Source organism: Ovis aries, chromosome 19, assembly GCF_016772045.2.
Source record: "Ovis aries strain OAR_USU_Benz2616 breed Rambouillet chromosome 19, ARS-UI_Ramb_v3.0, whole genome shotgun sequence".
NCBI lineage: Eukaryota > Metazoa > Chordata > Mammalia > Artiodactyla > Bovidae > Ovis > Ovis aries.
The window spans coordinates 49815102-49835802 of NC_056072.1; the positions used below are offsets into that span (position 1 = coordinate 49815102).

Here is a 20701-nt window from a genome sequence, read left to right on the forward strand (position 1 = left end):
GCCCACATCCAGCCTCACCATGGGTCACTGACCTGATGGCCTCCTCACTGGCCCCCTCAGCCCAGAGGGCCTTGCAAACCCGATAGTGGCCTGCCTTCCTCACTTAGTGATGTTCACAGGCTCCCCTTATGTCTTGCCTGTGCCTCACCCCAGACTCCAGGATGTAGCTTCCCAATCCGCCAGGCCATTCCATTCTGCTTTTCTCCAAACAGCCCTCCCCATGGTGTCATTCACCCCGGAATGTCCCTCTTCCTCATTCTGCCAGGGCAAACTCTTATTCACCCTTCCAAGTCCAACTCAAATACTCCTTTTCTGAGAAGCCTTCCTCAGCTTCTCTAGCACTGATTCATGCCGCATCCTAGGGAATCCCCCTGGGGCCTGAGTTTTCCTAGGTCTCTCCAGCCTGGGGAAAAGGAAACATAATTTCCACGACTAATTCAAAACAACCATTCTTTGGCCAAATTTCTCTCTCTCACACTCACACACACACACACACACACACACACCACACACACACACACACACCCCACGCTTCCCATGAAAGTCTCCTGGGGTTGTCTTTGAAGAGGCAAATTAGCCAAGTGGAAAGAACCCAGGCAGAGTTCAAATCTCAGCCCCTCCAAAATCACCCTAAGGATCTCAGGCAAGTGGTTTAATCTCTTGGAGCCTCAATTTCCCCATCTGTCTGACAGAGATAGTAGAAGGGCCCTGCCACAGGGTGGTTGGAGCGGGGCTGTGCCTGGCTGTGCAGGGATGTGGGGTGAGTGGTAGCTGATGCTCATATGAGCAGGAGGGGACGTGAGAAGCCCAAAGCTGGAGGAGCCTTTTGGTATGGCCAAAGCTTTCTGCTCAGTGGAACTACAGCTGCTTCCAGGACTCAAGCCTGGTTGAAGCAGGCAGCCCAGAGTGCAAAAAGTGGCCTCTGAGGACTGAGGGATCTTGGGATGGCCACGACTCCTCCAGGTAGTCCTTTAGGACTGATTCACTGCACAGTCCTCATTAGGGTGACCCACACTCTGATGGTGTGGCTGGAAGGGGAGTACCACCCAGCAAATGCTCCCCAGGCAGAGCCCTGTTGCAGGGACTCCCCACACCCAGCACCCATGAGCCAGCCTGGGATTTCCTGTCCCCAGAGCCAGGCGCCTCCTCCAGCAGAGGTGAAGATTTCACTCAGTTTGGGGTGGGGCAGAGCTTTGTTTTAAGTGTTTCTTCTCTCTCCGCCTTCCCCCAAGGAGCACTTCTCACCTTCCCACCGCCAGCCCTACTTCTGAACAACATCAGTGTGTATGCGTGTGTTGACCTTTCCACTTGGCCAACATTCCTTTGTTTTTCTCAGCTCCTTTGGGTAGATGGCCGTGGTAGGAGGAGCTGTAGGAGAGCAGGTTCTCCGGAAACCTTTTCTCCAAAGTTCCAGAGACATGGAGCCCAAGGAGACACTAGAAAATGAAGGCTTATCCAGAAGCAGATGGGTTCCCAGGGCAGGCAGAGGAGTGAGGGGAGGAGACAAGAGGAGCTCTAGCCCCAGTGTGAGTGCCTGCCAGGGCGTGCCTCCAGGCATCCTTGCCAGATCAGCATTGTCAGCCTAGCATCTAGTGGGCAGGCTGAGCCTAGGTAGGCAAAGCTGGGCGACCCTGAGTACAGTGCTTTCTCTCTCTGAGCCAAACATGCCTCAAAGTAGACCAAAGTCCTGGGTTTGCTGTCTGTGTGATCAGCACTCACTGTCTCTACCCCAGAGGTGCCCAGACTGGGTCTCTGTAGTCCTTTTACTCTTCAGAGCCAGCAGGTGCCAATAGGAGGGGGCGTGGGCTTTAGGGCAGCAGCAGCACCTTGACAGTCACCCGCTTTCTCCTCTTGGGGTCAGTGGATGCACTGGGGTGAGCTAGGCTCCAGAAGGATCCCTGGGTGTCCTCACAGAGGGCAGAGAAGGCAGGGCATGGGCACCCCCCACCCCCACCCTGGGTGAGGTGTTTTTGCTAGAATTGCAGCAGCTGCGGCTAGAGGCCTCTTCCCAGGAAGAAAGAGCAGAGCGCCTCTTCCAAGAACTCGGAGGAGGCCTGCAGGCAGAGGAGGGGGAGCGGGGGAGTTAATTTTAAACCAAACAGCCTTCAACGCTTCTCAGGAACTGGTTGCTCAACGTGATCTGGCAGGTCCCAGGCGGGTGGGCAGGCCTGTCGCCAGCTCAGAGGTGGCGGGGGTGGAGGACATGCCTCAGAAGGGGAGGCCCAGTGACCTTGAGGGAAGGTGGACCCTGTCCTGGCCCACAAATTGGGGGCTGTCACCTCCAACCCCCACCCACCTTGCTGAGGGTACGGGATGGGGTGACTTCCTCCATCATAATCTGGCAAGGTAAATTATAACACGATTAATAACACAGGTGTCCTATCCTTCCAAGCACTGACTGGCCCATCCCCCCTTCACTGCTCAGAACCTGACACTCCTGTGCCCTGGCCCGTACCTCTAGAGGTTATCTGATTGAAGGCCTGCTCTGAGGCCAGAGGAAGGCTTGTGCTTTGCACTTATGAGATGGAACCCTGGGATGGGGGGGGGGGGGGGGGGGGGCGGGGCAGGGACTGAGGGTGGAGTGTAGCAACCACAGCCCAAGTTCAAGGCCCCATGGGTGAGCCTCTTGTGTGTGCAGGGAGGCTGTGAGCTGAACTCCCTGGGCTTAGCCCGCCCCCACAGCTGACTGGAGTCAAAGTGCCTTCACACACATTGACCTCCTGCCCCCGATGCTAGGGTGGCCACCCTCTCCGGGCTGACAGCCGAGGCCCACCTCCCAGTGTCTGGATCCTACAGAGGCCCCGCCCAGGGCACCCCCTCCTTCATTCCCTCCGCCAGCTGCCCAATGAGACCCCAGTAGCCTGGGTGGGGCAAGGCCTATGTTCTAGGAAAGGATCCTGAGCAAGTGCTGCCAGAAGCCGCAGTTCTTGGAATCGGCACTGCAGAGCGATGGGACGCTTCCAGGAACCCGCTGGCCACTCCAGGGAGAGAGGCTTAGAGGAGGGGCAGTGACCCAGGTGAGGGGGAGGAGGTAGCGGGCCCACAGCTGGGAATCCACGCCTCCAGGAAACCCTCCCTGACTGCAGGTGCCTCCGTAGACTCCTCTGTCTCAGCAATGAGTCTGCCAGGGCAGGTCCAGGTCTGGTACAACATCTTATGGTACTCAGCACCCAGCCCTAGGACAGGCACAGAGTGGGCAACGGGAAGCAATATGGGGGGAAGGGTGTGTGCCTGGGAGGAGGGGCGGTGTGTGGGGGAGGGGCGCAGGTGAAGGTAGGACTTTCAGTGATGCCCGGTGACAGTGTCCTGGCCAGGCTGGTGAGCACCCGGGCAGCGATGGCCAAGGGGGAGGAGGAGGGAGAGCAAGGTGGGATCCCAGCATGCGCCCTGAGCACTGAGTCCCTCGCTAACGAGCAGGCAACCTCTGGCCAGGACTCCTGTCTCCCCTTCAGGCCAGTTTGTTCCTCCAGGATCTGTCCCCTTGCTGGGGTACCGGCCCCAGCTGCAGTATTTGCCACCTGGTGTGGTCCTAGTGCCCGTGCCCAGAGGTGCCGTCCTGAGCACACATCTGGCCCACTGGAGCCTCGGTGTCCTTACTTAAGAGAATGAAGAGGACAAGCTGCAGGGCCCCCAGGAAGCCACGGAGGCTGTGACCCCGTTCTGGGACTGGGCTGGGACCTAATCACACTCTGAGGAGTGACCATGAGCGTTCCTATCACGGGTCCCAGGGGCCTGGAAGGGGTGCTGGGGGGATGTCTAGACAGGCACAGAAAGGAAGTAAGGGCCTCCCTCTCTGGCTGGGTGACCTTGGAACCGTCTTTTAACCACTCAGGACCTGTTTGCTTTGAGAAGAACGGAGACTCCTCCCTAGTCAAGGGTGGACAGAGGTGTGGGCAGGGAGCTGCTCTCCCCTCAAGCCCTCCGGTCACTCCCGGCTCCCACTGAGCACAGCTCCAAACCTGCTAGCCACCTCCCCCCACATGTCATTGCAGCCTATCAGGCTCCTCTGTTCAGGGGGATTCTTCAGGCAAGAATACTTAGACTGGGCTGCCATGCCCTCCTTCAGTATAGAATCATGGTGAGAAGTATATATGTTTGGTGATTTTTCTCCTTGGGGCTTCTTGCCTAGTCCCAGCCCACCCCGTGGGTTAACTCTTGACCATGGGTCCAAGTAGCCAGGCGCCCCAGAAATACTATTTTGTGGCCACATCATGCCACCTGCGGGATCTTAGCTCCCCAACCAGAGATTAAGCCTGCGCCCCCGGTAGTGGGAGCATAGCATCTTAACCACTGGACTGCCAGTGAAGTCCCCAAGTTCCTGAAATTCTCATTAATTATTACATATTTTTTAGAAAGAAACCTTTCCAATTCACTTTCAAACCCTCTGTGAACTCTAAGGCTGATTCACAGCCTCCCTGCATTTCACTGGAGCTTGAATGGTGTCATCACGAGTAGGTTGGGTTTGTCTCACTTTGTGCCAGTGCTGAGTGTCAAATCCCCAGTGACGGTGATGCCCAGTGTTCATTAGTCCATTGTCTGTGAATTGATTATGTGTGTGTTTATGACATATTCTACATAATAGGCTGCAGGCAGATTAGAAGATACTGGTGATGGACCAGGCACAAAATCCCATAAACTATATTAGAATGATTTGGGGCAGAAATGAAGTCTAATGTCTACCTCACAGAGGCAACCACCATGTTCTAGATGGACTAAATATTTAAACGTGAAAAATGACACTCTAAGAGTCCTTTAGAGCACCTTCCTAAGAAGTCACAACAGTATTGATTCTGGGAAAGGAAACTTCTTCCTTCGTGTGGCTCCCCTGTATTATTCGCAGGACAGATCTGGAGAAATGAGAGCCACATCAGAAAACCCATTAACACTCATTTAGTGTCATCTTCCCAGTCTTGAAGGGTTTTTCCCAGAGGCAGGCTCAGGGTCAAGGATCCAAACACGGGAACTTCTCTGATGGTTCACTGGCTAAGACTGCACACTCCCAATGTAGGGAGCCAGGGGTCTGTCCCTTGTCAGGGAACTAGATCCCACATGTGCAACTAAAGATCCGGCATGCTGCAACAAAGAGCTGATGCAGCCAAATACATGAATAAATAAATAATAAATATTAATAAAAAGATCCAGACAGAAATAGTTTATTTTGGAGGTGATGTCAAGAAGCGCCGATAGGGTCCTAGGAGACAATTCTGCCTGGTTGTCTCCCTTTCCTGTACATTTGTTCACAGAGGCACTGACTGCCCTCATTCCAAACAACACTTTCCAGGGTGATTATTCCAGTGAATAGCCTTAGGAGACAGAGATAATGTCTCCCTCCAGGGGAAAAGGCAGATTTATTTCTTGCCTAGTATAATAAAGATAGTATCTGCCTCTGGGGCAAAGGTTAGGCAGGTTGGCTTACAGTCTATTATAAAAGATTTGGGTTCCCTGATCTCAGGGTTTCTCTGCTGTCAACCTACTGTATGTGCAGCCATCATCTGGCCCTTATAGGATCACGCTGTAGGCACTGGGTTCAGGGAAGTGGTTCTAGAAAATGCTGACCCTCTGTCTACTGTTACTGTGGGAAATAAACTAACCTTTGTTTCTCAAGCAGGATTATCTTCCAAGCTGTATCTTCCACCAGCATCCTCAGAATATGGCAGCTTTGGAGCTGGGTGAAATCATAGTCTTCCTAGTTCCTGATGGAGATGAGAGGGGAAGTGAGACAGGGAAGGGAAGGAAAGGAAGCCAGAGCAGGTGTGTAAATGAGTGTGTTCCCTCTGTGGGCAACTGAGGTCAGTCCCCGGTTGACAGGTGATGTAGAACACTCCTTGGGGTTGTCCCACCCGAGGGGGTGAGGAAGCTGGAATGTGTACCCACCAATTCCCACCCTTCGCGGGCTTAGGGCTGCTCCAGAGAGTGAGCTCCCTGGCCATTCCACCTCCTAAGCTGGCCTGTGCTGTAGGGAAAGCCTCAAGCTGAGCACTGCAAGTGCTGAGTGGGAACCTGAGCAGGGGGGGACATGCTCCAGGAGAGCAGGGCCTTATCTGAATACCGCCCATGCCCAGGGCCTGGCATGGTGCCCAGCAGACAGCAATCGAACACACACCACACGCGGCAAGGATAAGGACCTGTTTACTTGCCTCTGTCCTCCTCTTGGCCATCAACTCCTGATGGGCAGTGTCTCTGTCCATTTTTCCTTCATACTCCAGCACCAAGGGTAGGTCCGATAGTCAATCCTAGGCTCCCAGTCATGGTTGGAGAGGAGTGAGGGGACAGCTTGCATTATGGGGTTCAGACCCTCATGGGGCAAAGATGGCCAGCCCCCTGCCCACTTCCTGAGACCAAGTGGAAGGAAAGAGCTTTGGAAAGGAGCTGACAGCTCTGGCCGGAGTCATTCAATGAAAGAGTGACACCCAACAAAAATCTAAGGGTTCTCGACTCTGTTTGACCCCCACACTCCACCCCATGAAACACAGGCCGAGCCCTCAGTGGAGGGGTAGTCAAGGTGTGGGGGAATAAACAACCCAGAATGGTAAACGTTGATGGTAAATGGTTGAGGAATCAATCTCACCTCAAGTACAGTGCTCCAGGTCTGGGCTTTGAGCAAAGGGGCAGAGTTGGGGGCAAGTGGTGAGGCCTAGCAAAGGTGCTGTCTCTTATACCAGCTCTAGGGCCCACCTCAGTGACTGGCAAAGTCTGGAGGGCTGGACTGGCCTGGGTGTGGCTTCCACTGTCTCAGCCTCAAAGGACCCCTCACACCCAGCCAGCCTAGGGCTCTATGGGTTAATTTTATATTTAGGAGGTGGGTGCACAGTGGGTGGGAATGAGGGGCACAGAGGCCAAGAGAGGCTAGACGTAGGGGAAAGTCGCAGGGGGTCAAAGAAGGTAGAGGAAGCATTTAAGCAGAACTTGGAAGTTTGGATCTTATTTGAGGAATCAGAGACAGAGAATGATTGAGAAAAAGAGGGAACTACAGGCAGCTAGGTCACCCAGGCAAAGATGCAGTGCAGGGAAAGTTCCCGGGAATGGCGGGGTGCAGGAGGACCCTGTGGTTGGTCCTCAGGTGGTTTGCTTAGAGAATCAACCCAGAGTTTGATGCAGTGTGGTCATCAGGGGGTGCCAAGCCCCAAATGCCAGGCCAGAAGGGTTAAGGAGGTAGACAGGTGCCCAGGTCTGGCTGGTTCCCCTTCTAGATCTCCCCCAACTTGCTGTGTGATCTTGGGAAAATCATGGACCCTTTCTGGGCTTCAGCTTTCTTTTCCACAAAATGGGGGCACAGTACTCAAACTCCCAAGGACTCTCGTGACTCAGTGACAGTACTTGGGCCTCCAAGACAGGGTGATATCTCTTCCCTAATGATCATGGGCATGGACACACGTGCCCCAGTCCCACACTTGTGCACATGCACGTACCTATGGACACCTGTGTAGCGTGTGCAGGTCTTTATGATGGGCGTGTGTGGTGTGGCCTGGCTGCATGGCTCCCCACTGACCAGAACAAGCCTAAGGACCCAGTCACTCATAGGGGCCTGTGAGGAAGAGTCCACGTCCAAATCCACGAGCTCCTCAAGGACAGGGCCCCAGCTGAATCACGCTATCTGGCTTACAGTTGGTGCTCAGTGCTTGTAGGTGAACAGCTGGCCTGGGGATCGCAGGGAGACACAGGATACTAAAGACCTCAGTCACCACTTCGCCAAGCTTGGGAGGCAGCTTTAGTGCTGAGCAACTCGGGGCTCTGCACAGACACTCACAGGAAAAGAGGACTTGTCCAGATGCTGTGTCCTCACGTGACCGTGAATTCCACCCCACCCATATGGCCCCGAAGGAGGCAGAGGTGCTGGGCGCTTGGCTATGACTCAGCGGAAGGAAGACAGGAAGGGGGCGTTGGTGGCGCTAAGGCTCTAGGGTTTTGCTTCTCATTTCTCTCTTTCTGAAGCACAGCAAGTTCCCAGAACTGAAGGTTCAGAAACCCCAGGCTTTCAGGGGCACTGGGTTCCCCAGTCCTCCCACCTCTGGAGACACAACACAAAGCCCAGGGAAGCCCCTATTCCCTGTCCCCTGTGTAAGGCATTCTGCCCTGCCCAGAACCAGGACTGAGTACCTGGAAGGCCCACAGAAACCAGGAGTTGTGGACTCCTAAGACTTTTCAGAAGTATGTGGCCCAGATTCACTTGCTGAGACAGATGCTGAGTAAGAGGAGGCACTGGAACCTCCAGGACAGGTGGGGGCGGAGCAGTCAGGGTGGGCTTCCTCACCAAGAACCTGAGCGAGGGCATCCTCAGAAGCCTGAATTCCTTTCTCCTTCCCTTCCCTTCCTCCTTCCCTTCCCTTCCTCATTTCCTTTCCATTCTCTCTCCCTCATTTTCTTTCGATCATATTTTTAACTACTGGAAAAAACCCAGTTTAAAAAAGACACACACACTCAGATGGGCACACCACCAAATTATGATCTGTTAAGACTCCTTCCCCTGTGTCCAGAGTCTTGGGTCTGGGCTGAGCAGGACATAAGGCTTCTCCTGAGGTATCTGGGAATAAAAGAGACTGCAAGGGGGCCTTCGGAAACACACTCCCATTTGTACCCACTTGTCTGTGCAAATCACGTGGTGGGGTCACTTGGTCCTGTGCCACCAAAATCAAATACTGCAAGAAACTGAAAGCTGAGGCTGACAGAAGACTGCAGCTCCCACCCCAGCCCCCCGTTTAAACGTCAGTGCTCATCGCTGTTCACCATGATGGACTGAATGCCAAGTGTTGAGAACGTGAACTAACAAAAGCCATTTAAAACACTGCTTTTGTCTTTTAAAAAATACATAGTTGAGTTCCATGTAAAAGCTGGTCTGAAACTTCCAAAGCTCCAGGGATCTGGGCAGCAGGGCTGGGCAGAATAAGAGAGGATTTCTGTGCCAACAGAAAGTGGGGAGCCCTGGTCAGTTCTTGAGCTGTGGGATGACTCCAAGAAGGGTTTTAGGCCCATCCACCTGCGTCTCCTCCCAGAACTTCTCAGGTCTGAGGACCTGAAATGCTCCCCTCTGGCCTGGTAGGCTTTATACCAACTTATGCTGAGAGAGGACTCACTTTCCTCACCCACCTGTCAGCTGGGAACCAGAGTCTGGGTGACTGTCAGCGTCCCCCCTCCCCCGCCACATCCGGAGTACATCGGTCTCCTTTCAGCAGCAACCACTTTCACTGCCCTCCCCTCCCCCTGGGCTCCTCTGCAGCAGGCTGTGAAAGTTTGGCACCAGGGGCAGCTGGGAGGGGAGGAAGCTCACTCCCCACCTGGTGCTTTCTGTTTGACTCACCACTTTCCTCTCCACCCTGGAACCCCATGTCGGCCCTGGGGGCACCCCAGCTGGGTACCAGGGCCCTGGGCTGCAGCTGGCCTCTGTGGCCTGCTCACTCCCCTTCCAGCTGGAAGGTTAGAGGACTGGGTTCAAACCCCAGCACAGCCACTTCCTGCTTGTGTCGTGTTCCGCAAGTTAAACCCGGGTCTCTTCACCTGTCTAGTGGGCCAAGGCAGGTGTGCCTTGTGTGCAGAGGATTTATGACAAAGTGTCTGTGGCACCTGGCACCGTTACACATGGAGAGGCCAGTTACTGTTGTTGACAGCACTCAGACCTGGGAGGGTGGTCTTCATGACTCCATTTAAAGGGCTGCTTTTAGGCTATACCCCCACAGGGTCACATCTGGATCTCCAGATACCCTGTCCATTCTAGTTCCCAGCCCAAGGTGACTCCAGGGCCCCCAGGTTCCAGTAGAGCCTTGGGCTCTACTGTGGCCCTGGCTACCCGCCCACCTATATCCAGGTCCTCAGCAATGGTTGAGTTGTTCTATTCCAGAAGGTCGACTGCTCTAGCTCCTAGCAGCCTCCAGACCTTGGCTCAGTTGCTCCCCCAACCCCTCCGTCTGGCAGCCAGAGGATATCCTCAGTGCCTACCTGACCCTGTAACTCACCCTGAGACTCTTTACCTTAGGCTGTGGTTCCCAAAGTGCATTCAGAGCTCCTCCAGGGGCATCCACCATCATGACCACCTTGCCACTACACATTCCTGCCCATGCGCCTTCAGGCTCCCAGGCTTTTGCCCAGACTGTCCTCATTCCAGGCCTGCTCTCCCCCTGTCCTTGGCCCTACCCTCTTCAAGCCTGGTGTGATGACCAAGACATCAGGCCCAGGGTTATTCAGCCTGGAAGGGAATCCCAGTTCGGCCTGCATGTGAGCAGGTTCCTTAGCCTTTCCCAGTTTTAGTTCTCCTCACCTATAAGATGGGAGGGTTCTCAAACTTTGCCTTATGGGATGTCTTGAGAATGAACGAGATAATCCCAAAAGCACTTGGTTCAGGGTGTACCATTCAGTCTCCATATTTTCCAGGCTCTTCTGAGGGGTGTCATCTCCCAGGAGACTGGCACATTGCAGGGCTTGGGAGACTGAGGCCTGAACCTATGCTGCACACACCCCAGGAGAAGGACCCAAGCCCTCTGGAGGCTTCCCTGGTGGTCCAGTGGTTAAGAATCCACCTTGCAACACAAGAGACACAGGTTTAATCCCTGGTCTGGGAAGATCCCACATGCCGCAGGGTAACTGAGCCCATGCACCGTAACTACCGAGCCAGCACTCGAGTCTGTGCACCACGACAAGAGAAGCTACAGCAACAAGACCACGTACGACAGCTACACCCGCTCACCACAACTAGAGAAAGCCTGTGTGCAGCAATGAAGGTCCAGCACAGTCAATAAATAAATAAAAACTTTAAAAAAAAGCCCTCTGGGAACAGCCCTGGTAACCCCTGCTCCTGCCCTGTAGATCTACAGGCCTCGGTGGTGGACCTCTGCACTAAGCGTTACAGGGGCAGCCCAGAACCTAGCTATGCTGACCTCAGTCTGACCATTCACATGGGCACTGGTGGTGACCTGCCCCTCCCTTCCAGTCTAGCAGTGTGACCTGACCTATGACTACAGCCTGCTGAGCCTTGGTTTCCTCATCATGGATATGATTAAAAACCCAGTCTGTAGGGTTGTGAGGATTAACACCACTAAATGTAAAGCAGTTGCTTGGGACTCAGTGCCCAGTAGGAGCCTCAGAAATGATGGCAAGAAGATGGAAGAGGAGGGGGGAGGCCTGGGGGTGCTGCTCGGATACCTCGCCCAGCTGCAAGGTCCAAAGGAAAGAAGGCCCAGGCAGCTCTAGCTCAGGGTTCCCTCTGCTCATCCACGTAGCCTGGTCTCATACTGACTCCCAGGAATGGCAGACAGAACTACTCCTGGAAATCAAGGGGTTGGGGATCTGCAGGGGATGAAGGGCTGGAAGCTGGGAGGCAGAGAACAGCCTTGGGTTTGAGTCCCAGCCCTGGCCTACTGAGTCTCAATGCTCTCATTTGTACACAGGGATCTTTGTGGGTGCTTCAAGCCCCCATAATCTGCTCCTTGGCCTCAGCAGGCTGGAAGTCTGACCCCTCCATTCCCCTAGAATGCACGCCCCAGGAGAGGGCTATAGACCCAGAACACCAGGGGCAATATGGTGGCATTCCCTACTTTGAGAGTCAGTGTTTCCGAGAGAGACTTTGGCCCCTGGAAGGAGCCACCACAAGGCCTGCCTTCCACTGGGCAGAGATGCTCTGAGCCGCTTCCCCGTCTCTCCTCAGTCAAGGCCAGGGCCAGATGGAGGCCAGCTCAGGGCCCCAGCAAGGCTGAGGGAGGCTCCCTTGTCTTTCCTACTCTGTGAACTGTAAAACTGGCCTTTCCCAACTGTTTCCCTGGAGGATGATTGAGGGAAGTGTCTTAGAAGGGGAGTAGTCCCAGAATCTGAAGCTCTTCCATAGCGGTTTTCTCATTATGAGGTCAAAGACACTAAAGGTTCTCTGAGTGGTAGTGACGGATAACCAGTCCTCTCAGAGAGGGGTGCAAAGGGGAACCCTGCTCTCCTCACAACCACCAGCAGAGCTTCCCATGGGACCCAGATCTGTGCACAAACTGTCGGCTGCAGGTGGACTAATGTGTCGAAGGTTCCAGGTAGCCACTTCAGCTCAGGGTATCATGAGGCTGAGAACCTTAAGTGTTAAGCGAAAGTCCCTCAGTCATGTCTCTTTGCAACCCCATGGACTGTATATTCTCCAGGCCAGAATACTGGAATGAGTAGCCTTTCCCTTCTCCAGGGGATCTTCTCAACCCAGGGAGTGAACCTAGGTCTCCCACATTGAGACCTCTAGGAATGACCCAATTCTATCCCAGCCACACAGCCCGGCCCAGGCTGGTAGCAGGAGCTGGACCCTGCTTAGGGGTTGAAAGGAGTCAGACCTCCATGGCTTCCATGGAGGGATCAGCCTGGATTCAAGGGCTGTTGTGCTCAATTCACAGTCATAGTACTTGCTCACCTTGCACTCTGCTCATTCTCACATACTCCTGGGTGCTGGGCTGGCCATGCGACTTTGTGGGAGTCAGAACCAGGCCTGGACCCAGTCTCTGAGGTCCTCTCTGAGGTCCTCGGTGGCCCTCATGCCACTGGATATGGGCTATGGAGGCCAGCTTTGCTCTCCCGATCCCAGTCCTATTCCCCAGCACGCCCGGACCCGAGGCTGGCCTCTCTCAGTCCCACCCTGGGCAGCTTCTAGTCCTCTCGCTCCAGCAGAGGGCCAGCTTGAGGGAGCCCAAGCAGCTAAGGTCTCCTGGGTATAAGGGTTCCCTCCCACTTCCCCAGCCACCTCACTGCTCAGAGGAAGCGTTCAATGCAATCTATCATGCACCTCAAATTCTTTCCATGTCTATTTCCAAATTCTAATTCCAAAGCCACTTGCACATTTAGGTATTAAGAGCAGTAACAGTAAAGAATTCACCTCCAACACAGGAGACACAGGAGACAAGCGCTGGATCCCTGGTCAGGAAGGGCTCCTGGAGGAGGAGATAGCAACCCACTTACAGTACTCTTGCCTGGAGAATCCCATGGACAGAGGAGCCTGGCGGGCTACAGTCCATGGGGTCACAAAGAGTCAGACATGACTGAGCAACTGAGCACTCACTCATTCACCAAAATCTGTGAACAGTTTCCTGTTACCGCCACAACAAATGACCATGAGTTTAGCGGTTTTAAACAACACAAATGTATCATCTTAGGTTCTGGAAGTCAGAAATCCAAAATCAGTGTCACTAGCCCCAAATCAAGGTGTTGGCAAGACAGCAGGCATTCTTTTTTGAGACCCTAGGGGAGAATCCTGGAGAAGGCAATGGCACCCCACTCCAGTACTCTTGCATGGAAAATCCCATGGACGGAGGAGCCTGGTGGGCTGCAGTCCATGGGGTCACAAAGAGTCAGACATGGCTGAGCGACTTCACTTTCACTTTTCCCTTTCATGCATTGGAGACAGAAATGGCAACCCACTCCAGTGTTCTTGCCTGGAGAATCCCAGGGACTGGGGAGCCTGGTGGGCTGTCGTCTATGGGGTCGCACAGAGTCGGACACGACTGAAGTGACTTAGCAGCAGCAGCAGCTGGGGAGAATCCATCCCCTCGCTTTCTGCAGCATCTCGAAGCCGTCTGCACTCCACGGCTCAGGGGCCACTCCCCGGCACTGGCATCACTTTGACCTCTGCTGCCATCATGACATCTCCTTTTCTCTGACACTTGTGATTATACTGAGCCCACCTGAATAGTTCAGGATAATCTTTCCACTTCAAGACCCTTAACTTAATCAAATCTGCAAAGTTCCTTTTGCCATGTAGCACAACATATCCCCAGGTTTAGGGAACGAGGCCGTGGGCATCTTTGGGGCCATTATCCTGCCTACCACAGGAAGGGGAGGACTGCTTTGCCAGCCCCAATCCCCACCCATGATGTCCTTCCTGTCCTAGGATGGAGGCTTCACGGAGGGTGGAGACCAGGCTGCTGCTCTGGCCAACACTGGCTGGGGGCTGCTGGGGCCCAGAGCTCCAGGAAACCTGGTGCCTGCCCCACTGCCGACAAGGACAGCCTGTACTCAGCGTGGCTGCTGTGCAGAGATCAGGTGCACTTGAGCCCTCCAACTGGCTACGGCTCAACTCAAACAGCTGCCGGGACTGGGTGGGAGGCCAGGCCCTCCCCACTGTGACCAGAATACCCGACAGCTACTGTCAGCTGTGATGTGAGCCACATGGGAAATTCCAGCTACATTTCAGCAAACGCACACACTGTTCAATTACTGGTGGACATCTGTTGGGCTTAGGGTATGCCAGACCCACAGGGGACCCCAGAGAGGAGACAGGAAGGCTCCCAAAAGAATGTCATTGTTACCAGAAGTGGCCTAGGGGCTGGTGGCGAGAACACAGAGGTCAGGGTGGGTGTTTTGGAGGAGACAGCATTTGTGTTGGAGCTTGAAGGAGAGGATTATCTGGACTGGCAGTGGTGGGCAAGGGCATTTCTGATGAACGTACAGCTGGGGCAAAGGGAAGGAGGGGTGTTTGGGGAATGGACAGTTACGCAGGGAAGCTGGAGTCTAGGGCAGAGGAAAAAAGAATCCAGAGGTGGACAGGGAGGGACATGCTGCCTGCACAGGTTACAGTTCCCAAACTCAGTCAGCAGTGGAACTCTGTTTCAACGGAAGCCTACTCAGAGCACCGATGAGGGTTTGGTAGGGTCCCCCAAGACCTTCCCATAGCCATCCTCCCCCAGCCCTTCAGATCTGGACTTGACCAGACACAGACACCACTCAGGTCATGGGGAACCAGCCAAGGGTTTTGGGCAGGGATTGGACGAAGTTAACGGCCCAGGGTCCAGGAAGGGGTAGGGGAGAGTTGAAAGGATACATACCAGTAAAGCAGCCAGATGGGCCCCATGGAGAGAGTCATGGGCAGCTGGGAAAAGCATCCAACTTGAGGCAAAGTCTCAGTTTCCTCCACTGTCAGAGGAGATGGAACTGTTTTCCCAGAATACAGCCATCAGGGATTCCTATACCCTCTCCCATGCTTGTGGCTCCAGCTGAAGGAGACTGTGTGGACAGCAGGCAGATCCCTTAAGACCTCCGGGGCTTGCAGAGCCTGGACTCCCCCATTAGCACATCCTCCTGCTACCGTCTCCAGGGCTCCATGACACAGGCTGAAGGAGGCAGCTCCGCTCTGACTCTGGCCCCAGGAAGGAGGAAGGAGACAGGGCAGGAGAGAGCAGCATTCCCTGGGCTGGAGCCGCTGGCTTCTCTGGCGTGGACCTTGGGGCACTCAGGCCCTGGTGAGGAGGGCGAGGAGACTGAGGGGAGATCTGGCTGCCAGGCCACCAGCCTCTTGGTGTCTCCATCTCCAGAGGGCAGAGAAAAGTCAAGAGCCCAAGACTGAAATCCCTGCCCTCCCTCCTTTCCAGACTGCCATGTCTTTCTGCCTATTTCATGTAGGTGCCAAGCACAGGACACACACACACACAGGTACATGGCCCTCTTTATTTCTACCCTCCCAGAAAGGCAACGAAAGCACTCGCAGTGCCCCATGAAAAGTACAACCCATGGTCTCTTCAAAATCATATTAAGATAAAGCACTTGGTTCCATTTCTTAGACTTGGAAGCTAAGGCTGAGAGAGGGGAAGTCACCTATCCCCTCACACCCTAGTGACAGGCAGTTGCCAGGTTCTGCACCCAGGCTGGTGTGGCTCCAACACTGGACCTCAACGCCCAAGTTTCAATCAAGCCAGTGGCTGCAGGCTTGAGGTCCGAGGTTCACTTGACACAAACTTCTTTCCCAGGGTTCTCAGGCCTCATGGGAGGAAGCTCTCCCCAAGGGTGCCTCCTGCTTCAGTGACCCCAATTGCTCCTACACTCTCACTCGGCATCATTCTGTCCTCTTGGGAAGCCATGTCCACATACTTGCCAAAGCCTTTCCTCGGTAATGGGCCTGAGGCCAGAAGGGTAGGACCGTCAGGGAAGCCGGGGTTGTGGGATAAGGAGGCAACAGACTGCTAGGTCAGGGTAGCTACCCTGAGATGTTGTGAAGACAGCAAGAGCCAAAGAACAGCGGTAGGAGGAGAGGAAGGGCAATACCGCTGAGGTAGGCAGAGGTCTGGGAGCACACAGGGGCTCTGAAAGCCTACCTCACCCTTCCAGGTAACTTCTGGAGCAGTCTTAAAGGGGAGTCTCTGGCTCCTCCTCAAAGGAAGCCATGGACACCTTGAGGTCCACCCAGCTTAGGCTGGGTAAGGAGCAGGACAGACTGCTGCTAGGAACTGCAGTGTGGCCTCTGTGAAGGCAAATACCATGACCAGCGAGGGAGTCGCTCAGGCCAGGTGTGACTCCAGCAAACAGACTTCCCCCAAGGCAGGGACCTAACTTCCCATTGCCACTTGGCCTCCTCCCATCATAGGAACTCAGGCAGGCCATGTCTTCTCTTGGGAGTGGGCCCTCTGATACCAGCTATATAATTCACCTGCCTGACAGCAATAAAAGGCTGCCACCTTGCAGTGGCCTTGGAACCAGAAGAGCCAGTTTCTCACATGGAAGGTCCCACTGCAAGACACAGCCCTGGAACCCAGCCTCCTGGCTTCATCAGAGGATGCTGTCTACCAGATCACACTGCCTCTGGCCACCACATCACCAGGTCAGGCCCTTGAAATGACTGGGCTGGGCAGATGGGAAAGGGAGTTCAACAGAATGAGCGAGCCTAGTCTGCCATGCTCCCCGAGACCTCCTCTGATGCAAGCTAACACCAGCACCTGCCAGCCTGGAGGTTTCCTGTCACTGTTGACAGAAGGGCTGGGCCTTTAGGCCTCCTGGAAATCACACGTCTGCAGACCAGAGCTAGGGTGGAGGTCTCACTCTGGCTCAGCTTCTCACTCTTCCCAGCTACAACCAGGGATGGAGGGGTTTTCAGAAACCCCAAAGCTGAGGTGGAAGGAATGCTTTACCTAGAAACTATGGAAATAAAAAGCAAACACAAGCCCTGTGCACCCCTCACTGGCTCAAGGCTTCAATTAAGTAAATGTGGAAATGTGACCCTAGAACTGCACAGCAAGGCCCCTCGGCTGTGCCCCCTCCAGGAAGCAGGCGCCATCCCCAAGCTCAAGCTCAGATGAGGTTCTTGTGCTCAGAGCCCAGGCCCAGTCAGTGGGGCAGTGGGCGTGGGGGGAGGGGGGGGGGGGGCTGTGGGGGTGTGTTAAGTGTACCCGAGCCACTGAATGGCTAAGCCAGCCCTCAGAAGGGAGCCACTCAGTGCCAAGCATCCCAGCTTCAAGGCCAGAAAGAGCAAACACATACCTGTCTCTACACTGCCACCCACAAACCCACCAGCTGGGGCCTGCCAGCCAGACCTGCTAGGGCAGAAGGAAGCTCTCACCCCCAGCAGAGCCTAGGGGCAAGGCATCAGGGGACCTACACATTGCAATAACAAAACATTAGGCCACCACTTGCTGGTCTCTTGCCACTTTATTGGCCATATCTTCCAACATCCCCAGAGCAATTCCCCTAAAGACACAGCAACCTGCCTTGGTCACACTGACACGATGGAGCCAGACTGGGAACCTAGGTCTGCTCAGCTCCTGAGTTGCACTGTGGGCGCCCTTGCCCTTTGCTGCCCCAGGAAGGACACTCCCACCCTTGCTCCTATTCCCCAGTCTCCTAGAAATCACGGAGCATGGAGAATCACAGAGCCGTGGGAAATGCCACAAGCATCTGGGGTTCTGGACAGCACCATCTACCTCCCTCCAAGTAGCATTCCTGGTAGAAATGTCAGCCAGGCACTCTGGCAGGTTGGCGCCCTGGCCAGGCATCCACAGGGGAACCACACTGTGGCCCAGACCTCCTGATATGTAGGAACCGCGGCCTAGAGAGACAGGGACAAGCAGCCAGTTACTACCTGGGCCCTGGTGAATGAGCAGGGAGTGGGAAGCACACACCTGCCCCACGGCCAGAGCTATGATGGTCAGCGTGGAAGGACCAGCATGGCTGGTCCATGGGGGTTGGGGACAGGGCTGAGTCTCACCTCCCACAGAAGTCCCTGCGCATAGCCACGAGATTGAGGGACAGGTCAGGCTGGCTCTGAAGCCAGCTGCCAACGAGCTCTGGGTGTCGTGGGTCCACTTCCAAGAAGATGCTTCTGTGCGAGGGAGAAATGGGTCAGCTCAGTTGGGCAAGGCTGGACCTGCACTTCTGGGTTGCCGGAGCTGGGAGGGGTGACGGCCAAAGCAGGCCCAGTACACATCGGCGGGGAGAAGGCTGCAGAGGTCAGACCCAGGAGACACTCCCTCCATACCCAGAGTCCTTTAGGAGCTGAGGAGCCAGGGCCAGGATGTGGGTAATGATGTCCATGCCCTCCTCACCACCATCCAGGGCTACTGGGTCTTCATATCTGAAGAGGAAAACAGTGGGAGGTGAGGGCCTGTGATGAGGTATCTAGAAAGTATGGAGAAGCTGAACAGGGCTTCCATAGAGGGCTCTATGGAACTTATATTCTGGGCTCAAAGTCTGAGGTCCCAGAGAGAGGCCCCCAAATGGTGGCAGCTCCAATGCTCCCCTCCACAGGCATCCCCCAAATGGAGCAGTGCTGGGCATGCTCAGCAAATCCCACTGACTGACTGCCCTCAGGGCAAGAAGGTCTCCCCACAATGGTGTTCCTATTCTTGGCCTGGGGAAGCCAAGAGCTGGCACTAATCACTCCTAAGAGTCAGGAAGTGGGAAGCCAGGAAGCACCCTGACACACATTACCATGGCCTCCTCCAGAGGCTCCTGGGCGACCCCTGGTTCTCAGCCCATTTGAGAGCAGGATGCCTCAGTGAAAAGCCTGGAGTAGGGTCATAGTCCCAGTTTTCCAGCTAAGCCCCCAAACAATCTTGGACAAGTCACCTTACGTCTCTAGGCCTCAGTCTTCTGGAAAATGGTGCACCCATCCAAGCACCTTCCAAGTATCGTATACTGTTGTCTGCGATCTTAGTCATCACCGAGTCCGCCCCCTGGCCCAACAAAGTTCCACCAGTCAGTCCCCTTTCAGAGGCAGGAAACCAAGCTCAGAGAGGTTCAGTGGTCTTAAGTGGGAAGGCAGGTGCTGAACCCAAGTAGGTCTGTGGGTTCCAGAGTGAGGCTCTCTTTCAGCACTACTGCTCCTTTCAGCCCCTCAGCCTCCGCATCCCTCCCAGTGTGGTCCTCCAGGGCAGACCCACTCCACTAGGCCTCAGGCCTGGCCTCCCTGGTCTACCCCACACCTGAGGATCTCAGGAGCCAGCTTCTCCATGTCCCGGTGGAAGACGTAGGGAGGGTTGCTGACGACCAGGTCCACAGGGCCCCAGGATAGAAGGTGTGCCCAGCTCTCCACTATGGTCAAAGGGAACACATGGCAGAGAACAGAAGGTGAAAGGTGGAAGATCCACGCACTGTGACCCCTGGGTAATCCCTCTCCCCAGGTCACATATCTTGGCACTATCTCTGGACCTGATAAACTACACTTGCAGATTAGGGTCCTAGGACCCCGGCCGGCAGCCTGGGTGGGAATGTATATGCTCTGACATGGCCTGGAGTGTCCCTGACTTCTCTCTTTCCTGTTAAAAAAATCTCCCCAACAAGCAACACTGTTTAAGTGCCACTTTCAGGCAGCCATCTCTGACCACCTGGCCAAGCAAGAGCCTCTGTTCTCTGTAGCCCCACTCATCTTGCCACACTCTGCCTCAAAACCAACACAGACTGAGTATATGGAGGGCAAGCCTGGCCTGTGCCAGTTGATTTCTAGTGGCTGTTTACTGGCCCCATCCTGTGCCACGTGCCATGCTCCATGGAGACAGTACATGAAGCTCAAGGATCCTGTGGGGATGTGACAGAATCTGAAATGAAGCCAGAACTCCCAGGACACGCTGTATGGGCCAGGCAGACACTCAAGTATTTTGGTCCTCAGGATTTCTCTAGAGCTTCTGCTTACCTCTTGACAACAGCAAGCCCTAATTAAACTCATTCACTATGGACGATACGAAAGGTGAAAAAGACCTTGTGGCTGGTTCCTTCATGGGTCAGGTCAGCCCAGGAGGCAAAGGGGATTTGCCTGTCCTCAGCAAGGGTTGGTCTGAGATTGTGTGTGTGGGTGAGTGAATGAAGGTGGGAAAAACCCTCCCTCCATCTCTGTAGAGTGCCTCATCCAGCCAGCAGCACCTGGACCCAGGATCTCCAACCAGGGAAGAGGAGTGGGAAAGGTACCTGAGGTCACATCGAAGGGGACGATCTGAATCCTGTCCTGCAACTGAAGCCTGGAGAGACAGGAAGAGAGAGGTGAGCACGGTGGGTGGGAATAGACTCCTACCCCTGGCTGCAAAGTCTTGGGAGATTAAACCCTTCTTGGACCAGCAAGAAACCTGGTTGTCCACTGTCCATTTGTAACCCTGTGGGACCTACACCAGGCCACCCTCACTGCCTCCTCCTTCTTGGGTGTGAAGGTCAGTGGGTTTAATACCTAGACAGGGGTTGAGATCAGGCCCTAAAATCTGACGCCCCTACCTTGACCCTCTGCCCTCAAGCCCACCTACCTCTGAGCATTCTCATGGGTCAGGCAGATGGCGGCTTCTCCCTTATCCACAGCAATGACTCGGCTCTACCGCAAGAACAAGGGTACATGGGAGGCAGGATGTTGAGAGAGGCCAGGCTTGGGGACCAGAGCCCTCCTCAAACCCTCTACTAGAAGAGGAAGGTAATGCTCAATAGCTTTTCCCTCTCTGCGGCCAGAGTCTGGCCAGAGGAAAGGGCATGGGACTTAAGAGGCCGTGGCCATGTGGGCCGGGGCAGGTGTCTTCCTCCT

At 54.8% G+C, this 20701-nt stretch overlaps 1 protein-coding gene across 15 annotated transcripts in view; it reads right to left on the reverse strand.

Moving 5' to 3' along the window:
• HEMK1 (HemK methyltransferase family member 1) overlaps positions 1-20701 on the reverse strand; it is a 35048-nt gene that overhangs the window by 6405 nt on the left and 7942 nt on the right. For 5 of the 15 annotated variants that reach the window (XR_009597446.1, XR_009597447.1, XR_009597444.1 and 2 more), the window contains exons 6-11: positions 20433-20497; positions 20107-20156; positions 19128-19236; positions 18182-18277; positions 17912-18025; positions 5592-14853 (exon numbers count right to left, since the gene is read on the reverse strand). Coding sequence is in view for 7 of the 15 variants with exons in the window: in XM_042236166.1 (XP_042092100.1) it covers positions 17659-17752; positions 17912-18025; positions 18182-18277; positions 19128-19236; positions 20107-20156; positions 20433-20497 (528 nt within the window). In the remaining 8 variants the exon portion in view is untranslated. Of the gene's footprint in view, positions 1-5137; positions 14854-17336; positions 17753-17911; positions 18026-18181; positions 18278-19127; positions 19237-20106; positions 20157-20432; positions 20498-20701 lie in introns of those variants that run through there. The other 10 variants (XM_042236166.1, XM_027957592.2, XM_042236168.2 and 7 more) reach the window with 5 other exon arrangements.